Source organism: Doryrhamphus excisus, chromosome 1, assembly GCF_030265055.1.
Source record: "Doryrhamphus excisus isolate RoL2022-K1 chromosome 1, RoL_Dexc_1.0, whole genome shotgun sequence".
Lineage (NCBI taxonomy): Eukaryota > Metazoa > Chordata > Actinopteri > Syngnathiformes > Syngnathidae > Doryrhamphus > Doryrhamphus excisus.
In genome coordinates this window covers 13,932,108-13,956,787 of record NC_080466.1, presented here as the reverse complement: position 1 = coordinate 13,956,787, position 24,680 = coordinate 13,932,108, and the positions used below count along the sequence as shown (strand labels likewise).

Sequence of the window (24,680 nt, the reverse complement as noted above, 5' to 3'; positions counted from 1 at the left end):
TGTGTGTGTGTGTGTGTGTGTGTGTGTGTGTGTGTGTGGTCCTCAGGTGCGTCTAAATTGACAATTCCCTTGTCAGAGGCGTCCAATCGCCGTCCCGAAGTAAGCCGTTGCTGAGACGCATACTGACAGACTCAAACAAGCACGTGCAAGATGGTATGTTCAAGGAAATGAGGAATTGAGAAACTCCTCGCCAGTGTGCGTTGCAATTTGGAGCAACAAGACATGCGTTGCAAAGGAGGAGGATGAATGGTCTGCTCAGTCTTTTGGTGCAGCAGGACAGTGATAGTAATCTGCCACTGAAATGATTGGTCGAGCCATTATTTCACCATTATTAGCATATTATAAATCCAATCCAATGAAAAGGCATAGTTGGTGTCTGTGAGGCATTCAAGGACAACATTTGACCTTGATGATGTGATATTATGAGAAACAAAATGGACCATGAGGTTGGGGAGAAGGTGATATTATTCCAGGAATGAAGTCATAATATTACTAAAGATTTGAGAAGAAAGTTGAACTATTTGTAAAATATAAAAACAAGAGTGAGGATGTTAAATATAATATTCTTTTTCACCTTGAACGACCTTGAACTGAGACCTACTATTATTGTGTAAATATGTATTCTAACTTAGCACTCACCCTGTGGGAGGTCGTTAGCAGGAGCACCAGCCTCGTCTTCATCAAGCCAAGAAAACTTTAGTCTTCTGTCACAAGCCGCACTTCTTGGGAAAGAAAAACACAAAAAACATGAACTTCTGGGGTGAGAATAGAAAGTTACACTTGACTTGCAGTCGTTAGCGTTATTATTATTATTTTTATTATTACACCCGTGGAATCCCAGCGGGAGCAGCAGCGGGGGGGCTGCGGCTACAAAGCCTTGACTAATAACCTGCATGTGATGCTTTGACGTCTTCGCCGTTTGACGTCTTCACCGGCAAACTTTGAAGGATTGATGCAGGATCCGCCAGTTACTCTCGTTATTCGAAAAATCCATGATGAAGGAAGACGTATAACAAGTCTCAAGTCAAGATGGCGGCCTTTGTAGCGAGGACGCGACGCTAACCGCTAACAGGGACTCATTTTAAGGGCGTGAAAATATACAGAAGGTTAATTTCCATCCATCTTTTTAGTGGGTTGTTTATTTTTTACTACCGATGGATACTTGATTATTGATAAAATAATAATATTATAGTAATTATTATTTATTTTATTTTTATTATATTATATTAATATATAATATTATAATAATATTATTGATTACATTCACATTTCCAGCAGCTCCTCATCACAGGACATCAGCAGGACAGTGATAGTAATCGACCACCAATCATCATATCTTCATCATCATTAATGATCATATACTTATTAAAATAACATGTTTAAACGGGAATGTTTTGTTTTTGTTTTGATCGTTCAGGCAATGTTTGCGTTTAGTTGAAAGTTCATTTAAGTTTTTTTATTTTGGTATATTTTCTGCTTCGTCTTTCAGGGGAGCAGGACAGTGATAGTAATCGGCCACTAATCCTCATATCTTCATAATAATCATTATGGATCATATAGTCACTAAAATAATATTTTAATGGTATTTTCAGGAACTGACAAAGTAGAATCTTTTTTAAATTGAAGTCTCAGGGTATCACACTCTAATATATATTTCATATTATATTTATTAATTATTATTATGATATGTTATATTATTATATCTATTTAGGAATTGATCAGACTGGTATGAAAATGTCCAAAGAAGACGAAGCAAATGTTGCTGTTTTTGCGTTTGTGTCCGCCATGAAAGAAGCCGATGACGTCTCCTTCAAGTCGTCAGGAAAACAAAGCGTCTTGGCAGCCGACACAAACTAACAATTGGGATCACTTCCTGTCGCCTCAAGGTCCTTTGCTGTGAAGACAGGCTTTCTTCACCGAGGGAGCGCTTGGCGCTTGGTGCTCGGCCAAGGCTTTTGGCTGAAGGACCTCCGACTGAAGCCATCTCAAGGTGGGCGGCCATCTGCCACGAGCGCCTGGGTGGAGAACAGACGTGAACCTTGGCTTTGAAGTCTTCACAGTTCGGTTAGAACTTCCAGAAAAAAAAGCACAGACACCTGCCGTGTTCTCAAGGAAGATGCTGAGCTCCTAGTCTCCTAGACCCGATGGAAGGAAGGCATGGATGCTAACCTTCATGTAGAGGAGCTTCATAGTCTGGATGGGGTTATGGTCTAGGGTTAGGGGTTGGGGATCAGGGGGTAGGGTTAGGTTTAGGGGTTAATGTTAGGTTTAGGGGTTGGGGATAATGGGGTAGGGTTAGGGGTAGTGTTAGGGGTTAGTGTTAGGTTTAGGGGTTAGGCTAAGGGTTTAGTGTTAGGTTTGGGGTTGGGGCTTAGGGGGTAGGGTTAGGGGTTAGGGGTTAATGTTAGGTTTAGGGGTCAGGGATTAGGGGGTAGGGTTAAATTTATGGGGTCGTGTTAGGTTTAGGGATTAGTGTTAGGTTTAGGGGTTAGGCTAAGGGTTTAGTGTTAGGTTTGGGGTTGGGGCTTAGGGGTAGTGTTAGGGGTTAATGTTAGGTTTAGGGGTCAGGGATTAGGGGGTAGGGTTAGATTTATGGGGTCGTGTTAGGTTTAGGGATTAGTGTTAGGTTTAGGGGTTAGTGTTAGGCTTAGGGGTAATGTTAGGTTCAGGGGTAATGTTAGGCTTAGAGGTTGGAGATTGGGGGTAGGGTTAGGTTTAGGGCTTAGTGTTAGGTTTAGGGGTAATGTTGGGTTTAGGAATTAGTGGCAGGTTTAGGGGTTAGTGTTAGGTTTCGGGGTTAGGCTAAGGGGTTAGTGTTAGGGACAGGTGTTAGCGGTTAGTGTCAGGCTTGTTAGGCTTTGGGGTTAATGTTAGGCTTAGGGATTAGGTTGAGGGTTTAACATCATGACATATGTGTTAAGCAGGGCTTAGGGGTTTGAGTTAAGACATAGGGGTTAGGAGTTGGGGGATATGTCTTTGGAGTTAAAGTTAAGTCATAGGGGTTGGGGCATAGGAGTTAGTTTATGGTTTAGGGGTTAGGCTGAGGAGTTAGTTTTGTGGTGCAATAGAATACAATTTTACAGATAAAAACACATTAAGCACCAGAAACTCTTTGAATGCTGCAATTAAGGAATGTCTAATTAGCATCCCTCCTGTTGTTTTCACTAGGTGTGAGGTAATGTGAGGCAAACATTAAATGTTGGCACCAAGAAGACAAGCCGGACTCTTCTGGATTGTCTGTGGTGCGTTCAAGTTGGAAAAGTGAAAGGTGAAAGACGGCAAATAAGGCACACGGCGCCACGCTGGGAAAAACCCGCACGCTCAATCCCCACGCCACTCCCCCAAGCCCGGGAGAAGCGGATGGAGGCGGCCCAAAGGCTTTGTGTCAAGCTCCATTAATCCGCGCCTGCGCTCCTTAAATGACGCTAGCGCGCACAGCCGGCTAGCTAGCTTAGTGCTGATGCCGCGCCTCGTCTTTTGCCGATGGGGAAGAAACGCTTGGCCGCCAGTAAAGCTGCAGCTCTGAACCTCAGACCGGGATGACTTTTTCTCATCACCGACAACGTTTCCTCCCAGCGAGAGCCAAATAACCTCCTAGGCCCTGGCCGCACGTGGGCGGGTATCTCATAAAGCAAAGTTGTTTTTCCACGATTTGGCCTAACTTCCACACCAGCCCGCAGATATCTGCCTCTAAAAACCAAGGCCTTCAAAACCTCCGGCCAAAGTGTGGCTGTGGAGAAAAATATGGTTGTGTTTGGTATGGAAGTAAATAACCACAGTTATACGTTTCCACAGCTCGCTGTGACATCACACACGCCATGTGTTTACATCAGGAACAACATGGATGCCCTCGGAGCTGTGTTGCTTGTAGCGACTGTTCAAGCCCGGAATTGGTTCATGTTGGCGAGCGGAGGCCAAGAAGCTTTTTGTGTCAAATTATCATTCCACCTTCCACGGCATCCAGCAGCTACTTCCTGTCCTAACTGTCTTTATTTCGTGGAAGTCATGGAGCAAAAGCCTAGTCAGGTTAGCATTATAGCATAGAGGAAGCGGGGTTGCTAGTAGCCTTTTCCCACCACAATCAGTGGCGCTACCTGAGTTTTTTACACGCTGGTAGTCCTGCAAAAAACCTCTCAGGACCACATTACATTTACCCAAGCTAAGGCTAAAATGCTAACGCTACTTAGCATTCAGAGACATCTGGAAGTCGCCTCTTTTTTTGAGAAACTTGGGACTGTCCATCTCTCCTTCCAGATGGGATTGGGTATCCAACGCATGGCTGGATGTTAAAAGAGGACATTTTAAAAAGATACACTCCTATAAAGTTGGGTTCGGCAGCTCTCCTGAAGTCCTCCTGAGCACTTGGGAGTGTTACCAATCATCGTGGAGTAGACATGGCCGTCGGCGGTATACATTAAAACAAACAATTTTGGCCGGGGACCATGAAATCCAAGGAAACACAGCTGGAATAGGTGCAGATTGTGGAAGATCTAGAAAGCTTTGTGTGCTGCTTATTGTGTGTAGCTGCTCTACAGCAGTCCACAAGTCAGTACAAAGGGCCCACAATGAGCGTCATAGGTCCCCTTCCGGAGAAAAGAGTTGTATTCCTACGCGAGAAAAAGCTGGCATTTTCCAAGAATAAACGTGTGACATTCCTTCATTCGTTATCCATGGCGTTCCATCCTCATCCTCCATACATTGGTAGCAAACGCCTTGACAAACCAGTCCCATATGAACGTACGGATGGAAGTGGAAGTCAACTGGCATCGGAGATAAACGTATGAAGGTATTTTACGGAGCGCTGAAAAAAAGCATTGACGTATGGAATAATAAAAAGTCCATGAATAATTCATGGCTGCCTCCAAGAATGCCACATTGTACAGCAAAGATCTCTCATTGGATTAAAAATAAGCAACATTGTGCATCGTCCTTATCGGCGGCCCACCGCCACACGCCACGCACACAAAGGAAAGCAGCTGCACGCCGCCTGATAATAAAATCTCACCATTTGTGTTTTCTTCCTGGAAGAAAGAGCAATTGGGAGTCGTTGGAGCTCGGCGGGGGCTCGCTGTGTCGCGTGCCCACAAATACAACACCAATACGACTTAGTCCAAACATTGACCGGAAACCGGATGGAGTGGTTTTTGGATCTGCGCTTTCATTGGGATTCCCAGCAAACACATGCAATTGCGACCCCCCCCCCCCCCCATCACACTGATTGGCTAAGAGGTCACCCTTGATCAGGAGGGAACTGCTAGAAAAGGGTGGCTGCTGACTCCGCCCACAGCCAAGATGGAAAAGCCTTCTCCACCTCAGATACACCAGTCCTAAAATACACACACATGCAGTATTACTTGACTTCAGGCGTGTACTGTATGTGAATGGACAGACACAGGTTTGTATGGTGTGAACGGAGAAACGGATGTGTGCACATTGTGTATGCATAAACGTGATCCGGCGTATCCAGCCGGATCAGATCCGATAATGAAGGTATTTGGATTTATTGGTGGGGGGTGCGTGAATGGAATTACTGGCAGAGACGACTCGGCCGTGTAATCACACATCTGGCGGTCCCTGGGCCAAGAGGAGATTTTCAGCTCCTTTGAGCTCATTCTTTTCATTTTACGGGGCTGCGACTTTGCTTGACTGTGGCTGGCCTCCATTGGCCGTCGCTGGGATCCATTGGCCGTCGCTGGGATCCATCGGCCTTCGCTGGGATCCATGGGCGGTCGCTGGGATCCATCAGTGGTCGCTGGGATCCATTGGCCGTCGCTGGGATCCATCGGCCGTCGCTGGGATCCATCGGAGGGCGAAACGGGCTGAAAGCGTACTTGCCTTTTTACGAGTGGGCGCCAGCAGGGCTGGGAATGGACAAATTATTACATGTGTGTGAATGGACTGACAGATGGCTACATTGGCTGTGTATCTGAATGGAAAGATGGATGACTACATTATGTGTATATGAATGGACAGTCAAATGATTACTGTGTGTGTGTAAATCAACTGACAGGTGTGTACTTTGTATGTGTGCACATACATGAATGGACCGACGAATGATTACATTGTGTGTGTGTGAATGGACTGACAGTTGTGTACTTTTTATGTGTGCACATACGTGAATGGACCGATGGATTATTACATTGTGTGTGTGTGTGTGTGAATGGACTGACAGCTGTGTACTTTTTATGTGTGCACATACGTGAATGGACCGACGAATGATTACATTGTGTGTGAATGGACTGACAGCTGTGTACTTTTTATGTGTGCATATACATGAATGGACCAACGGATGATTACATTGTGTGTGTGTGTGTGTGTGTGTGTGTGTGTGAATGGACGGACAGCTGTGTACTTTGTATGTGTGCACATACGTGAATGGACCGACGGATGATTGCATTGTGTGTGTGTGAATGGACTGACAGCTGTGTACTTTGTATGTGTACACATACGTGAATGGACCGATGGACGATTACATTGTGCGTGTGTGTGTGTGTGTGAATGGACTGACAGCAGTGTATTTTGTATGTGTGCGCATACGTGAATGGACCGACGGATGATTACATTGTTTGTGTCTATGCGAATGGACAGACTGATGATGATGTGATTACGTGAATGGACAAACATACCTTAAGTGTGGAGGACAACGGAAGGGTATTATGTTATGATATATGATAGGGAGGATGGCCTACAGTAGCTGGTATACAGTACGTATTTCCAGTCGAGTAAACAGCGTATTTGACAACATGTACGCGTGAATTGACAGCCAAGCCTAGTGTTGCGTGACAGGAAAAGCCAGGATTCTCCTTGGTGAGTAGCAGGAGTGGGAAAGGGGTGTTTGACCCCGGACTCATGTCCCTCCCTGCAGCCTTGCTTTGAAGACATCATCCAATCTCAGCTTTTTACACGAGCTGACAAACCCGCTCCGAGAAGACGATCTTCCGTCATCTTCTCCGTCATTTCCTTTTACCTTACGTCCCAAAAGCCGGCAGGCTCGGAACGCCTCAGGGAAATCACTGCTTCAACATACACGAGCAGGTCAGCTAATCCCGGGAAGGAAGGCGGCTGGCTTTCCAAAAGACAAGCGGCGTGTTACGTAAGGACATCCCGCTCGGTGGGAAATGCCGAGCACACGTATTACTTGGTGGTCTTAAATCCGAGGCGGGAGGCTTTAGGAGCGCCGGTCTCCAGAGGCTTACGGCTGCTAAGTGTCACGCTTCCAAAGTGCTGATGATCACTTCACAGCTCAAAGGGATGCAAAAAGTGTGACTGCGCTTTGGAAAACTCACTTTGGAAAGACACGGGAAAGACGCGCGTATGGTTGGTCCATGGGGGGCCGCGTGGGGAACAAGGAAGGCCCAGCTTTATTAAGAAAGCACTTTTCAAAATATGTCAACAGGTATTGACTCAAGATCAACTTCATTATCTTCTTGGAATATTTTTGTCCCATAATATTTGGCCGTTATTCCCATAATATTGCAACTTTTTCCCCAAGCTAATTTTCCAAATATGACTATATGTTTATTTTGTTCATTTCACATATTACATAAACATTTATCTTATTACGGTAAGGACACAATTAGCTCATAATGAGCTAATTATATCATTATTATTAACGGTAGCTGTTTACTTTGTATGTGTGCACATACGTGAATGGACCGACGGATTATTACATTGTGTGTGTGTGAATGGACTGACAGCTGTGTACTTTTCATGTGTGCACATACGTGAATGGACCGACGAATGATTACATTGTGTTTGTGAATGGACTGACAGCTGTGTGCTTTTTATGTGTGCATATACGTGAATGGACCGACAAATTATTACATTGTGTGTATGTGAATCGACTGACAGCTGTGTACTTTGTATGTGTGCACATACGTGAATGGACCGACGAATGATTACATTGTGTGTGTGAATGGACTGACAGCTGTGTACTTTGTATGTGTGCATATACGTGAATGGACCGACGAATGATTACATTATCTGTGTGTGTGAATGGACTGACAGCTGTGTACTTTGTATGTGTGCACATACGTGAATGGACCACACATGTCAACAGGTATTGACTCAAGATCAACTTCATTATCTTCTTGGAATATTTTAGTCCCATAATATTTGGCCGTCATTCCCATAATATTGCAACTTTTCCCCCAAGCTAATTTTCCAAATATGACTTGTTTATTTTGTTCATTTCACATATTACATAAACATTTATCTTACTACTGTAAGGACACAATTAGCTCAGAATGAGCTAATTATAGAATTATTATTAATGGTAGCTGGTCTAAGAGCTGGTCTCTATTTTTTTTCCCAGCAGGGAAGATGACCAAATGGACAAAAGCTGCGTGGCTTTCAAGTGCATCACTGCCCCCTGCAGGACCAGAGGGAAACGGCGTGACAGGTTTCCACGGAGCGTACTCCACACTCCGACTCCACCGCCATTCTTTTTTCCTGTGGTGTGCCGTGTTGACTCGTTCTGGACATCAAAGCTAAATCCAATTAGTGACTGCGGCGCGGATTAACTAGCATCACGTTCCCTTGATTCATTCACACCTCTTCCCCGACTGCTGGAATTCCCGATGATGATTCCCGCTTTCATGCACTCAGACGAGTAGCTGATACGCAGCCTCGGCAGAGCATGGGCTCGATGTTGCCGGTTGCTTCGGGTGTTTGTCCGCGTCTCGCCACCTGTCTTCCCGTCCGGCGTCGACACGGAGCGCTTGAGGATAGAAAAATATGAAAGCCGGATGGGCGCTAAATAGCAATTGGATCCCTGCAGTGCGTATCCATTAGAAAAAGTCTCCTGTATTCAAATCATCTTTTTGGACTGAGGACTCCGCCCCTGACTGGTCTGCACCAGTCTCCCGGGAATCTCATGCATATATCGGAGGCTATTAAAGCATTTGCTCGGCTCTTGTCATTACGATGCAAATGAGAGCGCTGGGACGGTAAATAAGGTGTGAAAGGGAAAACGGAAAAGAGAATCCACTTGAATCCACGCCACCGTGGAGGAAAATGACTTTGGATGCCGTCACTCTTTGTGTTTTTGTTCTGTGCTATCAGCTGAAAAAGCTTAATATAGCCTATATTAAGCTTTTTCAGTGTGTCCATGTAATTTAGCTGTCTTTTTTTTTTAACTACAGGTGTTGCCAAGCATCCCTGGCGAGGGGGGGGGCGCTCTTAGCACGATGTTAGCGCTGGTGAAGGCTGTCAACAGCCAAGTGCCGTGGGAAGGCAGCGACAGGCCAATAAGCATCCAAAGTGACTCATCTAGAAGTGGGATGAGTGCAAAGACGACACCTGAAATTGGCATCCGCAAACAGGCCTGGGGGGCGCCGGGCGGAGGGGTGTAGACCGGGGGTTCTGGAAGCCAAACTTCCAACTCGGAGAGAAAAAGGAGAAACTTGTGAACTTGATGATGCAGTGCAGCACAGTTGAACGATACGTGGCCTTGATGGGTGCTAATCGATGCTAACGACGGACAATTAAGCTGGCAGGAAAGAAGTCGCCAACCAAATATGCCGCCAGGCCATCGGTCATTGGTCCCAGACCACACCGCCATCAATGGCTTTCCACAATATGGATGTGATGGAAAAACCAGCATAGACCGGTCAGACCAGCATACCTACATATGCTGGTAGCTGGTCTATACTGGTCGGACCAGCATACCAACATATGCCGGTAGCTGGTCTATACTGGTCGGACCAGCATACCAACATATGCCGGTAGCTGGTCTATACTGGTCAGACCAGCATACCAACATATGCTGGTAGCTGGTCTATGCAGGTCAGACCAGCTTATCAACACATGCCTGTAGCTGGTCTATACTGGTCAGACCAGAATACCAACATATGCCGGTAGCTGGTCTATGCAGGTCAGACCAGCTTATCAACACATGCCTGTAGCTGGTCTATACTGGTCAGACCAGAATACCAACATATGCTGGTAGCTGGTCCCCAGACCAGCAGCCGGTGTGCCGCTACGGAGGTCTCTGGCTCTAGCGAGCTGACTGCTAGCTAACAAGCCAAAGCACAAACAGGGCTGTGTTTCCGCCTTGCTAGGAGTAGGCGTAAGGTTGAAGGGTGCTGTCTGGGGGGGGTGTGATGTCCCCCTGCATGAAGGATTCCTCCAACCTCCACGCTCTCCTCTGTGATGTCACCCACAAGGCAACGACACGCAGCAACGCTTGTTTGCCTTCAAGCCGCCAGGAGCAAATAAGACAGCCGAGGTTTGTTTTGTCACGTTTTGCTACGAGTAAGAGCAGCCGTACAGCGGTGATGTTGAAGCATCATCACGCCGCCTTCCTGGCACTCCATTGTGGTCTCTCCACGGCTGTGGAGGGGGCCCAAGTGGCTTCATGCCAGAGGAAATCACCTCGCTGTCAGCTGAAAGGACGCCGCTGCGTGTTTACATCTCATCCACGAGGTCAAACGTCAACATTTGAGACGTGATGTCCCCGTCAGCTCGTGCAGGCGTGCCCACGAGTGTGGAGATGATAGACAAATAGCGAGCACTTGCATGGCTTCATCCAGCGAGACACAACTTTCCATCCACGCATTTTCTATGACGTTTATTCTCAGGAGGGTGGGGGGGGGGAGTATGCTGGAGCCTATCCTATCTATTAACTATGCACTGAATATTAAGAATAACACCCCTATATCACCTTTACACTCCTATTAAGCAATATAGTCGACATAATAAGAGAAAATAAGACATGGAAAACCTGTTCACCACCTTCTAAATACACTTTTTAACATGATTAGAGACCTTTATACATGACATAACACCCCTATAGTCACCTTTACACTCCCACTAAGCAATATAGTAGACATAGTAAGAGAAAATAAGACATAGAAAACCTGTTTACCACCTTCTAAATATACTGTTTAACATGATTAGAGCCCTCCAGACATGAAATAACACCCCTATAGTCACCTTTACACCCCTATTACCCAAGAGAATATACATAATAAGACAAAATAAGATATAGAAAACGTGTTTACCATCTTCTAAATACACTTTTTAACGTGATTAGAGATCTCTAGACATGACATAACAACCCTATAGTCACCTTTACACCCCTATTACTCAAGAGAGTATACATAATAAGACATAGAAAACCTGTTTACCATCTTCTAAATACACTTTTTTAACATGATTAGAGATCTCTAGACATGACATAACACCCCTATAGTCACATTTACACTCCCATTACCCAATATAGTATACATAATAAGAGAAAATAAGACACATAAAACCTGTTTACCATCTTCTAAATACACTTTTTAACATGATTAGAGCCCTGTAGACATGAACTAGCAACCCCACAGTCTCCTTTACACCCCATTACCCAATACAGTAGACATACTAAGAGAAAATAAGACATAGAAAACCTGTTTACCACCTTCTAAATACACTGTTTAACATGATTAGAGACCTCAAAGTACATTTGAAATAACACCCCTATAGTCACCTGTACACTCCCATTAAGCAATATAGTAGACATAAAATGAGAGAAAATGCATATTTGTGGAGATTAAAATATGGATAGAGGCTGTTTTAGGAGGAAATATGTTCCAATTAAATTTATAAAAATGAAAAAAGTGGGTCAATGAAATGTGTTTTAAACAAATGAGCTATTTTCAGAGACAAAAAATGTTAAGGTAGCAAAATATTCCATGTCTAAAGAAGGAGCGCTGCTTCATTGTCTGGAATGTAGCAATGAATCGGCATGAAGGAAAGATGGCTGAGAAGAAATATACACCACTTCTTAGCATCTTTCAATCAAACAAGTGACAAAGAAGAAGGGTGCAGTGTAGTGTCAACCCCCCCCCCCCTCCCCCCACCCCCCAAAAACCCACAGAGTCGTGCACCCACGTTGAAAGATGAACAAGCGTGTCAGTGTTGCAGGGATTGGAGTGTCTCTGCATTATGGATGGAAGAATGACTTTAAAAATACGCCGGCTTTTTTTCAATTATTCAACCTCTCCCGGCGCCTCGAGAGCCTTTCCCACGTGATCATGCCGCCGCGGTAATGTGGCAAATAAGTCACATGCATATGCGTCGTTCATGTACTACTACAAAATCTCCTTTCTCTCCGTCAATCTAAGAATGCCTTTCAAGTACAATTGAGACAAACTTATGAGTTCCCCTCTCCGCGTCTGACTCATGAATATATTCATGTCTTTGAAAAAAACAGAAGACTAAGAGCCAGTCTTCAGTTATCGCTTCTTTAAAATAATAATCTCCCCCATCCCGCCCTCTATGTGTGTGTACACTGCCACCTGGTGGCGGCACGTAGCACTGCACGGTGGGAAATACAGCTGTAGTGCTCCGTTTCTCCAAAGTGGTCGATGAAAAAAAATGGGAATGGTTTTATTTAATCAGTTCCAGTTCCACATGTCCAAAAGGAGTAGGAAGAAGCAAAGCTTATTAAATCCTACCCCTCCATCTGGTACTTTTACAATCACTAACTGTTACATTTGTTCACTTCCTGCTTTCCATAATACAGTAAGTTTTTTGGGGGTTATTTTATTTTATTTTTTTCCAAAGAAAATTGAAAATGTAAAAAAATACGAGGCAAAATTTTCTCATTTAAAAAAAATGTGGGTGAATGAAATGTGTTTTCTGCACACAAAAAATATGATTTTTTTTGGGGGGGGGGGTAAAATTACACAAATATTAGGGCAGAAATGTCCGAGCTCCCCGGTGGGTGGGGGCACCAAAGCCCTCCACAGGACCAGGGCAGACGGCGGCTCGTTTCCCGAGCCAAAGCTCCATGAAAAAGATTGAAGGCTGACCTTCCCGTCAATCAGTCCTCGCTGTCGCCATCTTGCGATGACACAACGACCGTTCTTTCCTCACTTCCCAGAGGAGCAGAAACCTGAAGGCAATAATGGGAAAATAAAAATCCCCTGCAGGGTGTTGCTAATGAAGCTCATACATACTGTAGCTCATTATCCGCCGCTGGGAATTAGCTCACATTTGACTGCCATGTTGTCCTCCATTGTGCTGTTTGTTGAATGCACTAAGCCACACGCATATTTGCTTCTTAAAGGGGACATTGGGTCTTTTTCACACATTTCTGAGCTATTAATGTCAATACAATGCTGCATTATGCCAAGGTGTCATATAATTAGCAAGTTAGCTCTGAGAGAAGTTTGGGGTGGCGCTCTGTGGCGTCACAGAGCCGGTTGATGACTTCCTTATATGGGCGTGCCCGGCACATGATGTAGGTTACATCATCTAGCGCCCACCAACACCACAGATACATTGTAGTCCTGTGGGAGACTGATGAGTAGTGTCTATTTATGGTGCATTTAGGTACATCCTGACATTTCACCCGAAATGCTAACAGTTTATAATGTGAACGGTGGATGTGACCCATGTCATTTTACGGTTAATTCAGACATAAATGAAATTGCGTTGTGAGTGAAAACGTAGAAAAATAAATATCACGTCTAACTAGATTGAGCCTCGAAGGCCACCGTAGACAACAATCCATTTCCGCTTCCGGTAAGTGGCAGCGTTAGCGAGATATAAATAACCATATTATTCGCTCGATGGCGGAATATTCCAGCGTCAAATCAACCAAACTAGTTCTGAAAGGCGTAAATAAAGGGTGAGTTTGTTCCTTACGAAGGAGATGAAACCGGGATTAGCTGAAATTACTACCGCGATTTGGAAACTGTCTATTTGTTGTGAGCCGTGCTAATGCTAATGCTAAGTTTCTCGCATAGATTACCATGGTGCTCCAGTACCCGAACACTGCCTTCTTCTCGTGAAAATACACGAAATGCACACAAATGATTATTTAAAGCCAAATTTCACATTTAATATTATTTAAGTTAGTCGTGTTGTTTTGCTAGCTCAAACGGACCTTAGCGGCTACAGTTTGTTACTGCGGCATTAAAGCTAAAAAACACTCCTAAATCCACGCGGACCTTGTGCAGATGGTTATTTTACATTTATTTTTATTTCAACATTGAAAAACACGTCAAATGGTGGAGTTTTGAGGCAAATTTACTTCGTCTGGGAAGTTAAACCTTGACAAAGTGCGTGTTCGAGTGAAGACTATTTTGTCACGAAGATCAAATGTTGATTCAATGTCCACAACTTTGTTGACAAACAACAAAAACGCAAACATCAAGTTTTTATTTTCATCTCCAAACAACATTGTCAATATTTACTGTACACATCCATACACGTATACATGCAATGTCGTGGGTCCTATGTTTAAATGTGAACGTGTTGTGAAAGTTATATATATATAAATGTTATATTTCATTTGTACTACGAACAGGAAAAAGAAGAAGCACAAAGATAAGAAGAGAAAAGCAGCAGATGATGAATCCAAACTTGATGTTGTTGGTATGTGCGCTTCATACTTATTATTACAGGTGCTCCAATTAGGGTTTTATGATACATTTTTCAGTGTATTTATGATGAGTGCTATTGGCCCGGGGCGGTGTATAGGGGGGAAATGTTAGGACATTTCCAAGTCAGGGCCCCCAAAAAACAGGTAATTATTAATTCTAAATAATTATAATAATTATTTTTATTTGGCTTTGCCGCCACCACATGACGAATGACAGGTGACGGGCATACTGTATGTCAGTCGCATACTTGTCAGGTGATACTAATGGGTGGCCGATGAATTGGAGCAGTCCTACTTATTAATGCTTCATACATATAGATTGTTGTGTCTCCAGTGTTGATTTGCATGTTAATACGTGTCATTTTATGTCACCAGGCGGTTGGTGGGCCGTCCGCCATTTTGGAGAGATCAACGGCATGGTTGCCATAGAGATGCACAACAACTCGTACATCCACGCCCTGGACAATGGTCTCTTTACTGTGGGCGTGCCACACAAAGGTCAGAAAAACGCTCACACGCAAATGGTGGCAAGATTCTACTATCGGAACCATGCTAGCGCCATCTCTCCCCCCGCCGGTCACACAAATGTAAACAGGCAGAGGCTTTACTCCGTCCCTTCCTGCTCAAGCTTGGCGGCATGGCACGGGAGTAGCATCGACTAGACAGCAAGATGCATTCATGGACACTGGGTTACAGTGGAACCTCAGTTAGTGGGTTTTTCAGTTAACATAAAAATGAGCATCTTGTAGTCAGTACACAATATGGCACGTGTGTTGTTGTGTTGTTGATACACTGTGGGAAATCAGGTGCAGCATAACCAATGACGATGTATGATGCAATCTGTAGCATGACACCCGGTCCAATTACTGGTACAACATGACTCGGGGTCCATATCCCGACTATGCGACTATGAAAGAAGGCACGAAAGCAATGGATTCTAAAGCAACCGCCACCGCCCTGTGTGGGGATATTTTGGCTTTTAAACAGAATTGTTGAAGTTGAGAAGGTAGCGGTGCGTGCTCGCAGATGGTGTTGCTTGCTGCAAGCCTTCCTGTGACGCTATAATACCCAATGTTCACTATTTATTTGTTCAAGTGCAATTTGGTTTACAGATCCAAGTCACGTCTTCCGCATGCTTGTCATTTACTGGAAGGGAAGAGAGGCGGTGTAGAGGTTATATGATGAAATAAAAGCCCCGATGTCTTGGGATGCCGCTTGTGCCACACTGTGAATAATGTCATTCCTCAGGTCATTGGGCGCTTCAGCGCCCCGAGGGCTGCGCAAGAAAGGACAAAGCCTGATTGTAATGCAACACCACACACCTTGTGAACATCTTCTCACCTCATCTACATTTTAAAAGTCACTTTTAGCACACTTTTGGAAATGGAACTTCAAGGAGATTTCATGAAAATGTAGTTTTGGGGCCGCATTTGCGCTAAGACTGGGGGCGTCAGACGGAGCGGCTGAGAGGGGTTGAGTCGAGGGCAAGGACGGGGAGCGTATCTGCCCGAGGGCGCGTCCCGGGGAGCGCTGTTCATTTTAATAGCGAGGCAACAGCTCCTCCACGCCCACAATTAATTCAGCCCACGTTTAATCTGAAACGGCCAACGTTCTGCAGAGATTGAAGCAGCCCCAATTCCCCGGGTGGGTTCCCCCCTATCCTCCACACGGACGCATAAGCTCATTTCTGCCAGATGAAAGAGGACACGAAGCGGAAGAAGATGAGATATTTCACATCGTCACGCACAGGCGGCGTTCACGCTCGCTCGCAGCAGAGTTGATGCTCTGTTCATCTCCTCATAAAAGCTTTTATATTATATTTATTAAAGTCTACAGCCAACGTTTGAAGTCACATTCTCAACTGTGCGGAAAGCGTGGAAGTACACAGTAAAAGCACAAAAACCTGAATGTGACAGAAGGACTACGAGTCAGGTCCTGCATCGTCATACGGTGTAGTCTACAGTCGGCCCTCCTTTATCACGGTTAATTGGGGTCCCTGAACGTCTCCAAAGCCGGATTCAATGACGATAAATGCAATATGGTCGTACTTAGAGCATAGAAAACATGTTTGACTCCCATATGGGTTTCAACATTATTAGAGCCCTTTAGAGATGAAGTAACACCCCTATAGTCACCTCTACACTCCGCCTGTTTGTTTTTTTTGTCACATTTCGCAGGCGACAGCATGACTTTTAACATAGCATGCTGGCAAGCCTACTTGTTAGCCTCCCATTTATTTATTCTAAACTTAACCCTTTAGGCACCAGAGCTTTGTCAAGAAAATACAAAAGGTTGTAGTTTGAAAACGGGGTAGAGATAAAGGCAAATTTCTAATCTAATTTGGATATTTTTAAGTCACCAGAAATGCTCTCGTTTCCATGACACCAGGCTCATCAAAATGGCTGATCCACTTTTGATACTCTTCCTCATTTCTCAAGCAAACCAAGCCATCATCATCATTTACAGCGAGATCTTGAACACCGCTGCTGTCGCCTCTGCTATTAGTACACGTGTATTTTCTACCGCGACTTCCGCCATTTCCACTGTTTTTCATTCATTCATTTTCTGCCGCTTTTTTCCAAATACAGTATATCCCACCGCTTTGATGGTGTGATATCGTTCCGCTATTAGCATTCCACTCCTTTAGGTGGCAGTAATGCCAGTGATGCTAATGCCAGAAAAGAGTACATTCATTGAGTGGAAATTTCTTGCGAAGGCTATATTTTAAACCAACTAACTCGGCGAGATCAATGTATAATCTTCCAAAAAAGGATTAAAGACCTTCTCCCCCCCCACCACAGATGATGAAGGACCCGACCCTCCTGAACAGTTCACGGCCGTCAAGCTCTCTGACAGCAGGTGAGTGACCAACACAAGTAGGCGTGGCTGCAGACGTTGACGCTCCAACGCTGGTCTACGACGCCATCTGTGCAGGATAGCCTTGAAGTCCGGGTACGGCAAGTACCTGGGACTCAACGCAGACGGTCTGGTGGTGGGCCGCTCCGACGCCATCGGCTCCAGGGAGCAGTGGGAGCCCGTTTTTCAAGAAGTGAGTCTTTTCCTTTTGTTTGCGTCCCTGAGGGAACGCCATCACCTGCAGCGGGACAATTGTCCAAACTCTTCTAAACCGTAAATTGGATTCTTTAGCAAAATGAAACCCTGAAATGACAAAAGGCAGGTTTTTTGGTCTAATTACGAGCATTGAAGCGTGTTGCTTATAAGGGAAGTCTTATAGAATGTTCAATCCCACCCTGGAAAGAAAATGGAGCATCCAAATGGTGTTTGCAGGGAAAGATGGCTCTCCTGGCCGCAAACAGCTGCTTCATCTCCTACAGCGTCAGCGGCGACATCGAGGCCACGAGCAAGACGGCGGGCGATGGCGAGATGGTGAAGGTAGTGTTTTGCTTTTTAAATCGACTCATGTCATCCTTTGATTGCACACCATTTGCCCCAAGGGGGCGCCAGGCACGGATGTTAAACGCACATCATCTCCCCTCATCGCTTTGTCCGTGTACGGAATGGCGAGCAGATCAGGTCGTGTGCGGAGCGAGAGGTCAAGCGCAAAGATGACATCGCAGATGAGGACCGAGGCAACGTGAAGTCCTGCGAGGTCAATTACGTGTACGTGCTTCCCGCCCTTCCTTCCTGATTACTGATGAAAACCCTTCACACGTTATTCCCACCTTTCCATCTCCATGTGGGTGTCGGCTCCTGATGGGGTCATCCTGTCGCCATGGAGAAGGGGGATGGATGCATGACAACTTAACTAGTACTTGGCAGCCATGTACTTCCCGCAGATGAGATGCAAAAAAAACGGATCTAAAAGGATGGCTCTTTAGCATTTTAGGCACGCTTCGTTTGCTCAGTCCTGCTTGCTGACACTCTTTTCCTTCCCACTGCCTTTTAAACACGTGTTGAGAGATTTCTTTCCTGGGGGGGAATTGGCCTACTTTTGGAGAAAAAACTATTTAAAAAAAAATATTAATATATTTTTTTTTAATTAAAGGGAAATTAAAATAAAAAAAATTTAAATGTTAAAAAAAATTAAATTTAATATTTTATCTTTTAAAGTACAATTATAATATGTATATGATATAAATTATAACAAGTATATGAATGAATTCCATACACAAAAAGCCACTATACTTGATGCAATTGTGTTTATTATTGGAATTTGTGATGCAGTGTCCAACCATATCCAGCAGATGGCACTGTGCTCTCAGTATTTCATACAACCTGGCCTCATACTGCTAATAGCAGGGGTGGGCAATCCAGGCCCACCCAGCATCCTAATCCTGAACCTTCGCTATGGAAGCTGTAGATGGCGGCATGAACTTTTGGTCTGGAATGAGAAGAAGACGCGCTGTTGGCTGTCAGAGGAGGAAGCAAATGTCTCACAAATGTCTGTTTGTGTTTGTTTATGTGCCGATGCTGACAGGAAGAAGTTTCAGAGTTTCCAGGACCGCCGCCTCAGGGTGAACGAGGACGAGACGTCCACGCTGAAGAAAGCACGGCTGGATGGGAAGTTTCACGAGGCGTTACTGGACAGGTGCTTTCTATATTTCAGACATATATATCTTTCATACGTCATGTAAAAGTGTACATTTGTGGCACTTAACTGTGCTGCCACTTAACAAGCATTTACACACTAATATACACACAAAAATGACTATTTCATACTAATAGATAACTCGCAAGGCATGCCAGGTAACATGTAGGGAAAGTACACTTGTGGGTTTCCCAGCATGCCTTGCGGGTGATAAATGAGTCCAAAATAATAGTAGTGTATATTTGTGTTTCTTTGTATACTGCAGTGGGGTCATAATATATTATTTTGTCTTAAAACAATTACAGGAGGAGCAAAATGAAAGCGGACCGATACTGCAAGTGAAAGACTTGACGTCTTTGTTATGGAAATGTGTATTTTTTTTAATGGACCACATCTTGTGGTGTTATCTTGGAATAAACTGGTCATGGTCAAATCCGTTTGGCTGATGTTCTTATGTTTGTTAAAAAATATTTTTCAAGTCATGTATTACAGAATTCTAACCTTTTACTACGTAGGACACGTCTGAATGTTTCATCCCAACTATGACTGAGCAAGGTTATACACACACATATACATATTTATGTCCCATAACGTATTGTAGCGTCGTTGTCGACGCTATGGAAAGGACACGACAGTGCTTCCTCAACACGACACGCCCCCACACCTGGTGCATTCACAGTCACCCGGAACAGTCAGACACTCAAGACCACAACATGAACACGTCAGGGTCGCTACAGTATATATAGGGGGAAATGGGCCTATTTTCACACATAATGGTGATTACTCCTCATCCATACGTTTGAAAAGTGATCGATTAGATGAAAACTGTTAATGATCCGACAGCCCTAATACAACGTGTTGTGTTTAAGCATCTGATTCCAAATGGGAATAATGCCAAGTGTTGACATGCTGACGTTTGTGTTTTAAAGTCCAAGGCGTCTTGTGACTTGTTGGAACTCGGCTGACTTTAATCAACAAATCAAGGCTAACAAATTCAAATGGTCGATTATCAACTCGATCAATGATGTTGAAAAACGTGTCAGTTAAAATAGTTTCCGTATTAGTTTAGTTAGGTAGTAGTTAGTTTAGTAAGTATGTGGAACCGGACCGATACAAACATTTGCTGTATCGCCTACCTCTCCTGTTTAATGGAAACATTTCTATTAGTATTTAGAAATACAGCTCATTTTGCATTCATGAGCCAGTGTTATATGTTGCTAAAGTATTGTGGAGGAGATTGTGAATGTGAAACAAAACCTAAAGCTTCTGTAACAACCGTGATAATGGTCCACTTCCGGGTGGGGGCGAACCATTAGCTTCTGTAGTGGTGTGTAGGGGTGCTGAAATTTACATTTATGTCATTTCTGTTAGTTTGGTACCTCCACTTGCGAAACAAAGTGTGCTTTTTATCGAATTAGTACCAACAAATCGCATTTTATATATTTTAATTTCACGTCGAGGAAGTTTGATTTATTAATCTACTTCCGGGTTCCCCTCGTAAATTGAGTGTGAGTCACCGGTGTGTCACAAGAAAACAAGTATCCCTCGCAAATAAAATGTAAAACATTCTGTGTTCGGCTAGCGTCAAGGCTACATAATGGCGTGCTTTCTTTTTCTTTTTGTGGCTGCTTTATTTACACTCACATCTTCGCAGTTCATACCACCGGTAAGTAAAGTTTGTGACATTGTGCATTGTTTTATTGAAGAGTCGTGTGAAAAACTAATATGTAAGTCACTACACTAAACGATGGACTCTTGGATTTTGAACAGTTCACGGAAGACTGCAGGACGGGAATGTACCCACCCAGTGGACCCACGTAGGTGCCAACCATGTGTTCAATCATAATCTTGTCGTTGTCGTAGTTTGTGTTTTGTAACGCCGGAGCCGTGGTGCGTTCAGCTGCTGCTCGTTGCACACAGCTTCTTTCTATATGAGCGTATAAAGAAAAGCTTCGTGTAATATATGAAGGCTAATTACCAAATATCATTATATTCGTGTTATATATTATAGTCGTGTTATATTGGATAGTGATTTTTTTTAAACGTTAGTTGTGTGCTTGTCAATACACACACTGGCCACAACACTAGGTACAGTTACGTAATACGATCCAACAAACTTTGAAACAAACTTGGAAATCGCACCTGAACGCAGCACGCTCGTCTTTTGGGGAAAAAACACATTTTTAATGATGAAAAAAAGTTTTAATAAAATAAAAATTTCAATTTGTGTAAAAATCCCCAAGGTGAATGATTGTTGTCTGCTGTCATTGGAGGTTTAAAGGCACAGTGAGCTGGTACACGGTGGACCTGGACCTGCCCCCCAAGGACAGATGGACGGCGGTGGTCACAGAGAAGAAGGCGGAGGTGCGGCACGGAGGCGGATGTGGTCTGGTCTGATGAAGCGGACTTTAAGTGTGTTATTTTGCATCCCAGCTGGTCAGCATGATCCAGGCCATCAAGGACTTGGCTGATGCGTTCGTTCCGGACGGGAAGCTGATCCAGCTGGTGGACGTCACTCTGGTCAGCCGCTCGCACGTCTCCCCCGAAAGATGGCGGGATGTTTAGTGTTTTTGTTGATGTGCAGCCCCTTCTGGCCAAGACGCTTCCGTACCCGTTTGGCCAGGAAATGGAAGGAGTCGCCGCCGCCTCCGGGATCCCTCTGGGTAAGCCGACGCCCACAATCCACAGCTTGTTGTGTCTTTACGTGGGTGGCGTGTCGCAGGCGAAGTGGTCCTGTTTAACATCTTCTACGAGGTGTTCACCGTCTGCACGTCGGTCGTCGCTGAGGACGCCAAAGGTGAGAGCGGCCGGACGTTCCTTCCTGGCGTGACGTCAGTCCGCCGCTTCATGAGGCGTTCTTCCTTCGCTTTCACAGGAAACCTCCTGCACGCTCGAAACCTGGACTTCGGACTCTTCATGGGGTGAGACCGGACTTTCCTACGTTTCCTGCTTTTATTCCAGATGACTTTATGCTGTGTTTATGGATAAATGTAAATATTCCTACTTTGGGAAGGTGGGACGCACGGAACAAGTCGTGGGTGGTGAGCGAGCTGCTGAAGCCGCTGGTGGTCAACGTGGACTTCAGGAGGAACAAGCAGACGCTCTTCAAGTCCACCAACTTCGCCGGTTACGTCGGCATGCTGACGGGCATCAAAGCGGTGAGTCTGACCGCAATCCTCCTCATCCTCGCCTTCCTCATCTCGAGTGACGCTGCTTCGCCAGAACGCCTTCACGCTGACCATGAACGAGCGCTTCAGCCTGGACGGCGGATACATCGGTGAGTGGTGGTGGGCGGGCGCGTCCCTCCAAGTGGGCGGCGGCTTTTCATGTTGTTGTGTCCGCCTGCAGGAATCCTGGAGTGGATCCTGGGAAAGCGGGACGGCGTCTGGATGAGCTTCCTAACTCGCTCCGTGCTGGAAAACGCAACCAGGTACGTACGTGGCGCCGCCGTGACGCACCGCCGTGACGCACCGCCGTGACGCCGCTCTGACCCCTCCCCCCTCTCTTCCTGCCAGCTACGAGGAGGCCAAAGATCGCCTGGCTCAGACCAAACTCTTGGCGCCGGCCTACTTCATCCTGGGAGGCAACAGGACGGGCGAAGGTTGCATCATCACCAGATCCAGACTCATCAGCCTGGACATCCTTGAGTAACGCCCACTTTGTCTTTCTCTCCCCCTACACGCCCCTTTGGGTCGTTTTGGTGTCATTAACGCATCGGTAAAGCCACCCGTCATTGCTACACTTCCTCACTAGACAGATCTTGTGGTGCTTTCACGGACACCCCGAACATCACAATGTCTTTTGATGAGTGCATGTGTGGTTGACGTCAGGGGTCAGGGGTCACCCACACGGTGCCCTCTTGCACCAGGTCGTAGTCCCTTCGTCATCGCTACACTTCCTCACTAGACAGATCTCATGGTGCTTTCACGGACACCCCGAACATCGCAATGTCTTTTTAATGTGTGCATGTGTGGTCAACATCAGGGGTCAGGGGTCACCCACACAGTGCCCTTTTGCATCAGGTCGCTCCTAAAAATGTTGGTAAATGTTCCATGTTTTTTGGTCAAATGAAGACACTACAAAGAAGAAGAAGAAGTCCAAAGCGGCCATGTTTGTTGTGGCGTATAGAAAGGAGAAGCAGACGAAGCGGCCGCCGGTTGTGAAAGAAGCCGTCACCTGACGACCGTAAAGGACGTCAGACATGACACGTGTGCGCTTTTTGATGCGTTGCCTTTTTTGCAGGATCGACTTGAAGTTGGGGCGCTGGTACGTGCTGGAGACCAACTACGACCACTGGAAGGATCCGCTCTTCCTGGACGACCGCAGGACTCCGGCCATCAAGTGCCTGAACGCCACCTCGCAGGCCGTAAGCGTGTGTGGTCTCGTGGTGGTCATGTGATGTCAGGGCTTTATGATTTACTGTGTCGTTCCAGAACGTGTCGGTGAAGACGCTCTACGACGTCCTGTCCACCAAGCCGGTGCTCAACAAGGTGGGTTGGCTTTTTCTTTGGCTTGCCGTCTCTTTGCCTCCAACGCTTCCGTCTTTCGCCCCCCCCCAGCTGACCACGTACACCACGCTGATGGAGGTGTCCACCGGCACCCTGGAGTCCTACATCAGAGACTGTCCCAGCCCCTGCATGCCCTGGTGACCCCCCCCCCACCTTGGTCTTTTCTTACTTCAACCCTGCCAGGTTCTCAATGTTGCCACCAAAGGACAAAGGGAAGTGAGCGCACGTGAGCACACGGCCCATTGGTTCCCTAAAATACCCCCCCTCCGCTTCCTCAAGCTTCATTAAAAACTGTTAGGAACCTTTTCTATCTGTTTTCTATCTCTTTCTTTCTTTCTTTTGCCAGGTAGACACAATATACAATGTACTATGTACCCGATAGTCTACTACTATGCTTCGGGTATGCTGGAGCCTATCCCAGCTACATACTACATACCATAACATACGTACCATGAAACACATACATACATACCACAAAACACATACATACCATACCCAAAAATGGCATAAAATGTCAAAATTTTAGGGCGTCAATTTTTGACAAAAAACATAAGGGGTTAGTATGTCGTTTTTTTCAGATTTTTCAACTTCCTTCTAATGCACTTTTTCTGGTCAAAAAAACAGGGGAAACCTCACACACACTCAACAGGGGCCCCAGAAGCATCCAAAAATGGCATAAAATGGTAGACTTTGAGGGCGTTAATTTTTGACAAAAAACGTAAGGGGTTAGTATGTTGTTTTTTCAGATTTTTCAACTTGCTTCTAATGCACTTTTCTGGTCAAAAATAAGGGGGAAACCTCACACACACTCAACAGGGGCCCCAGGAGCACCCAAAAATGGCATAAAATGCCAAAACTTTAGGGCGTCAATTTTTGACAAAAAACGTAAGGGGTTAGTATGTTGTTTTTTCAGATTTTTCAACTTCCTTCTAATGCACTTTTCTGGTCAAAAAAACAGGGGAAACCTCACACACACTCAACAGGGGACCCAGAAGCATCCAAAAATGGCATAAAATGCCAGATTTTGAATTTGGGGATTTTTGACAAAAAACGTAAGGTAGTATGTCGTTTTTTTCAGATTTTTTCAACTTGCTTCTAATGCACTTTTCTGGTCAAAAATAAGGGGGAAACCTTACAGACACTCAACAGGGGCCCCAGGAGCACCCAAAAATGGCATAAAATGCCAAAACTTTAGGGCGTCAATTTTTGACAAAAAACATAAGGGGTTAGTATGTTGTTTTTTCAG

The 24,680-nt window shown here is 45.1% G+C and overlaps 2 protein-coding genes across 6 annotated transcripts in view; both read left to right on the top strand.

The window, feature by feature from the left end:
• Positions 1–19,361, top strand: part of frg1 (FSHD region gene 1) — a 79,214-nt gene extending 59,853 nt beyond the window's left edge. The window contains exons 6-15 of one of the 5 annotated variants that reach the window (XR_009130220.1): positions 1,887–1,990; positions 8,318–8,401; positions 14,303–14,370; positions 14,753–14,875; positions 17,179–17,236; positions 17,312–17,426; positions 17,666–17,770; positions 17,833–17,998; positions 18,816–18,926; positions 19,232–19,361. Coding sequence is in view for 4 of the 5 variants with exons in the window: in XM_058076478.1 (XP_057932461.1) it covers positions 1,887–1,990; positions 8,318–8,401; positions 14,303–14,370; positions 14,753–14,875; positions 17,179–17,236; positions 17,312–17,426; positions 17,666–17,770; positions 17,907–17,998; positions 18,816–18,926; positions 19,232–19,268 (897 nt within the window). In the remaining variant the exon portion in view is untranslated. Of the gene's footprint in view, positions 1–1,886; positions 1,991–8,314; positions 8,402–12,681; positions 13,622–14,302; positions 14,371–14,752; positions 14,876–17,178; positions 17,237–17,311; positions 17,427–17,665; positions 17,771–17,832; positions 17,999–18,815; positions 18,927–19,231 lie in introns of those variants that run through there. The other 4 variants (XM_058076478.1, XM_058076500.1, XM_058076490.1 and 1 more) reach the window with 4 other exon arrangements.
• Positions 19,362–20,424: 1,063 nt separating this feature from the next.
• Positions 20,425–23,742, top strand: asah1b (N-acylsphingosine amidohydrolase (acid ceramidase) 1b). Its single transcript, XM_058076465.1, has 14 exons — positions 20,425–20,592; positions 20,697–20,743; positions 21,200–21,290; positions 21,360–21,446; positions 21,511–21,589; positions 21,649–21,723; positions 21,802–21,847; positions 21,940–22,084; positions 22,149–22,203; positions 22,275–22,356; positions 22,442–22,573; positions 23,169–23,292; positions 23,360–23,416; positions 23,486–23,742. The coding sequence occupies exons 1-14, from the start codon at positions 20,524–20,526 to the stop codon at positions 23,573–23,575; spliced, it is 1,179 nt and encodes a 392-aa protein (XP_057932448.1). The 5' UTR covers positions 20,425–20,523; the 3' UTR covers positions 23,576–23,742.
• Positions 23,743–24,680: the final 938 nt, after the last annotated feature.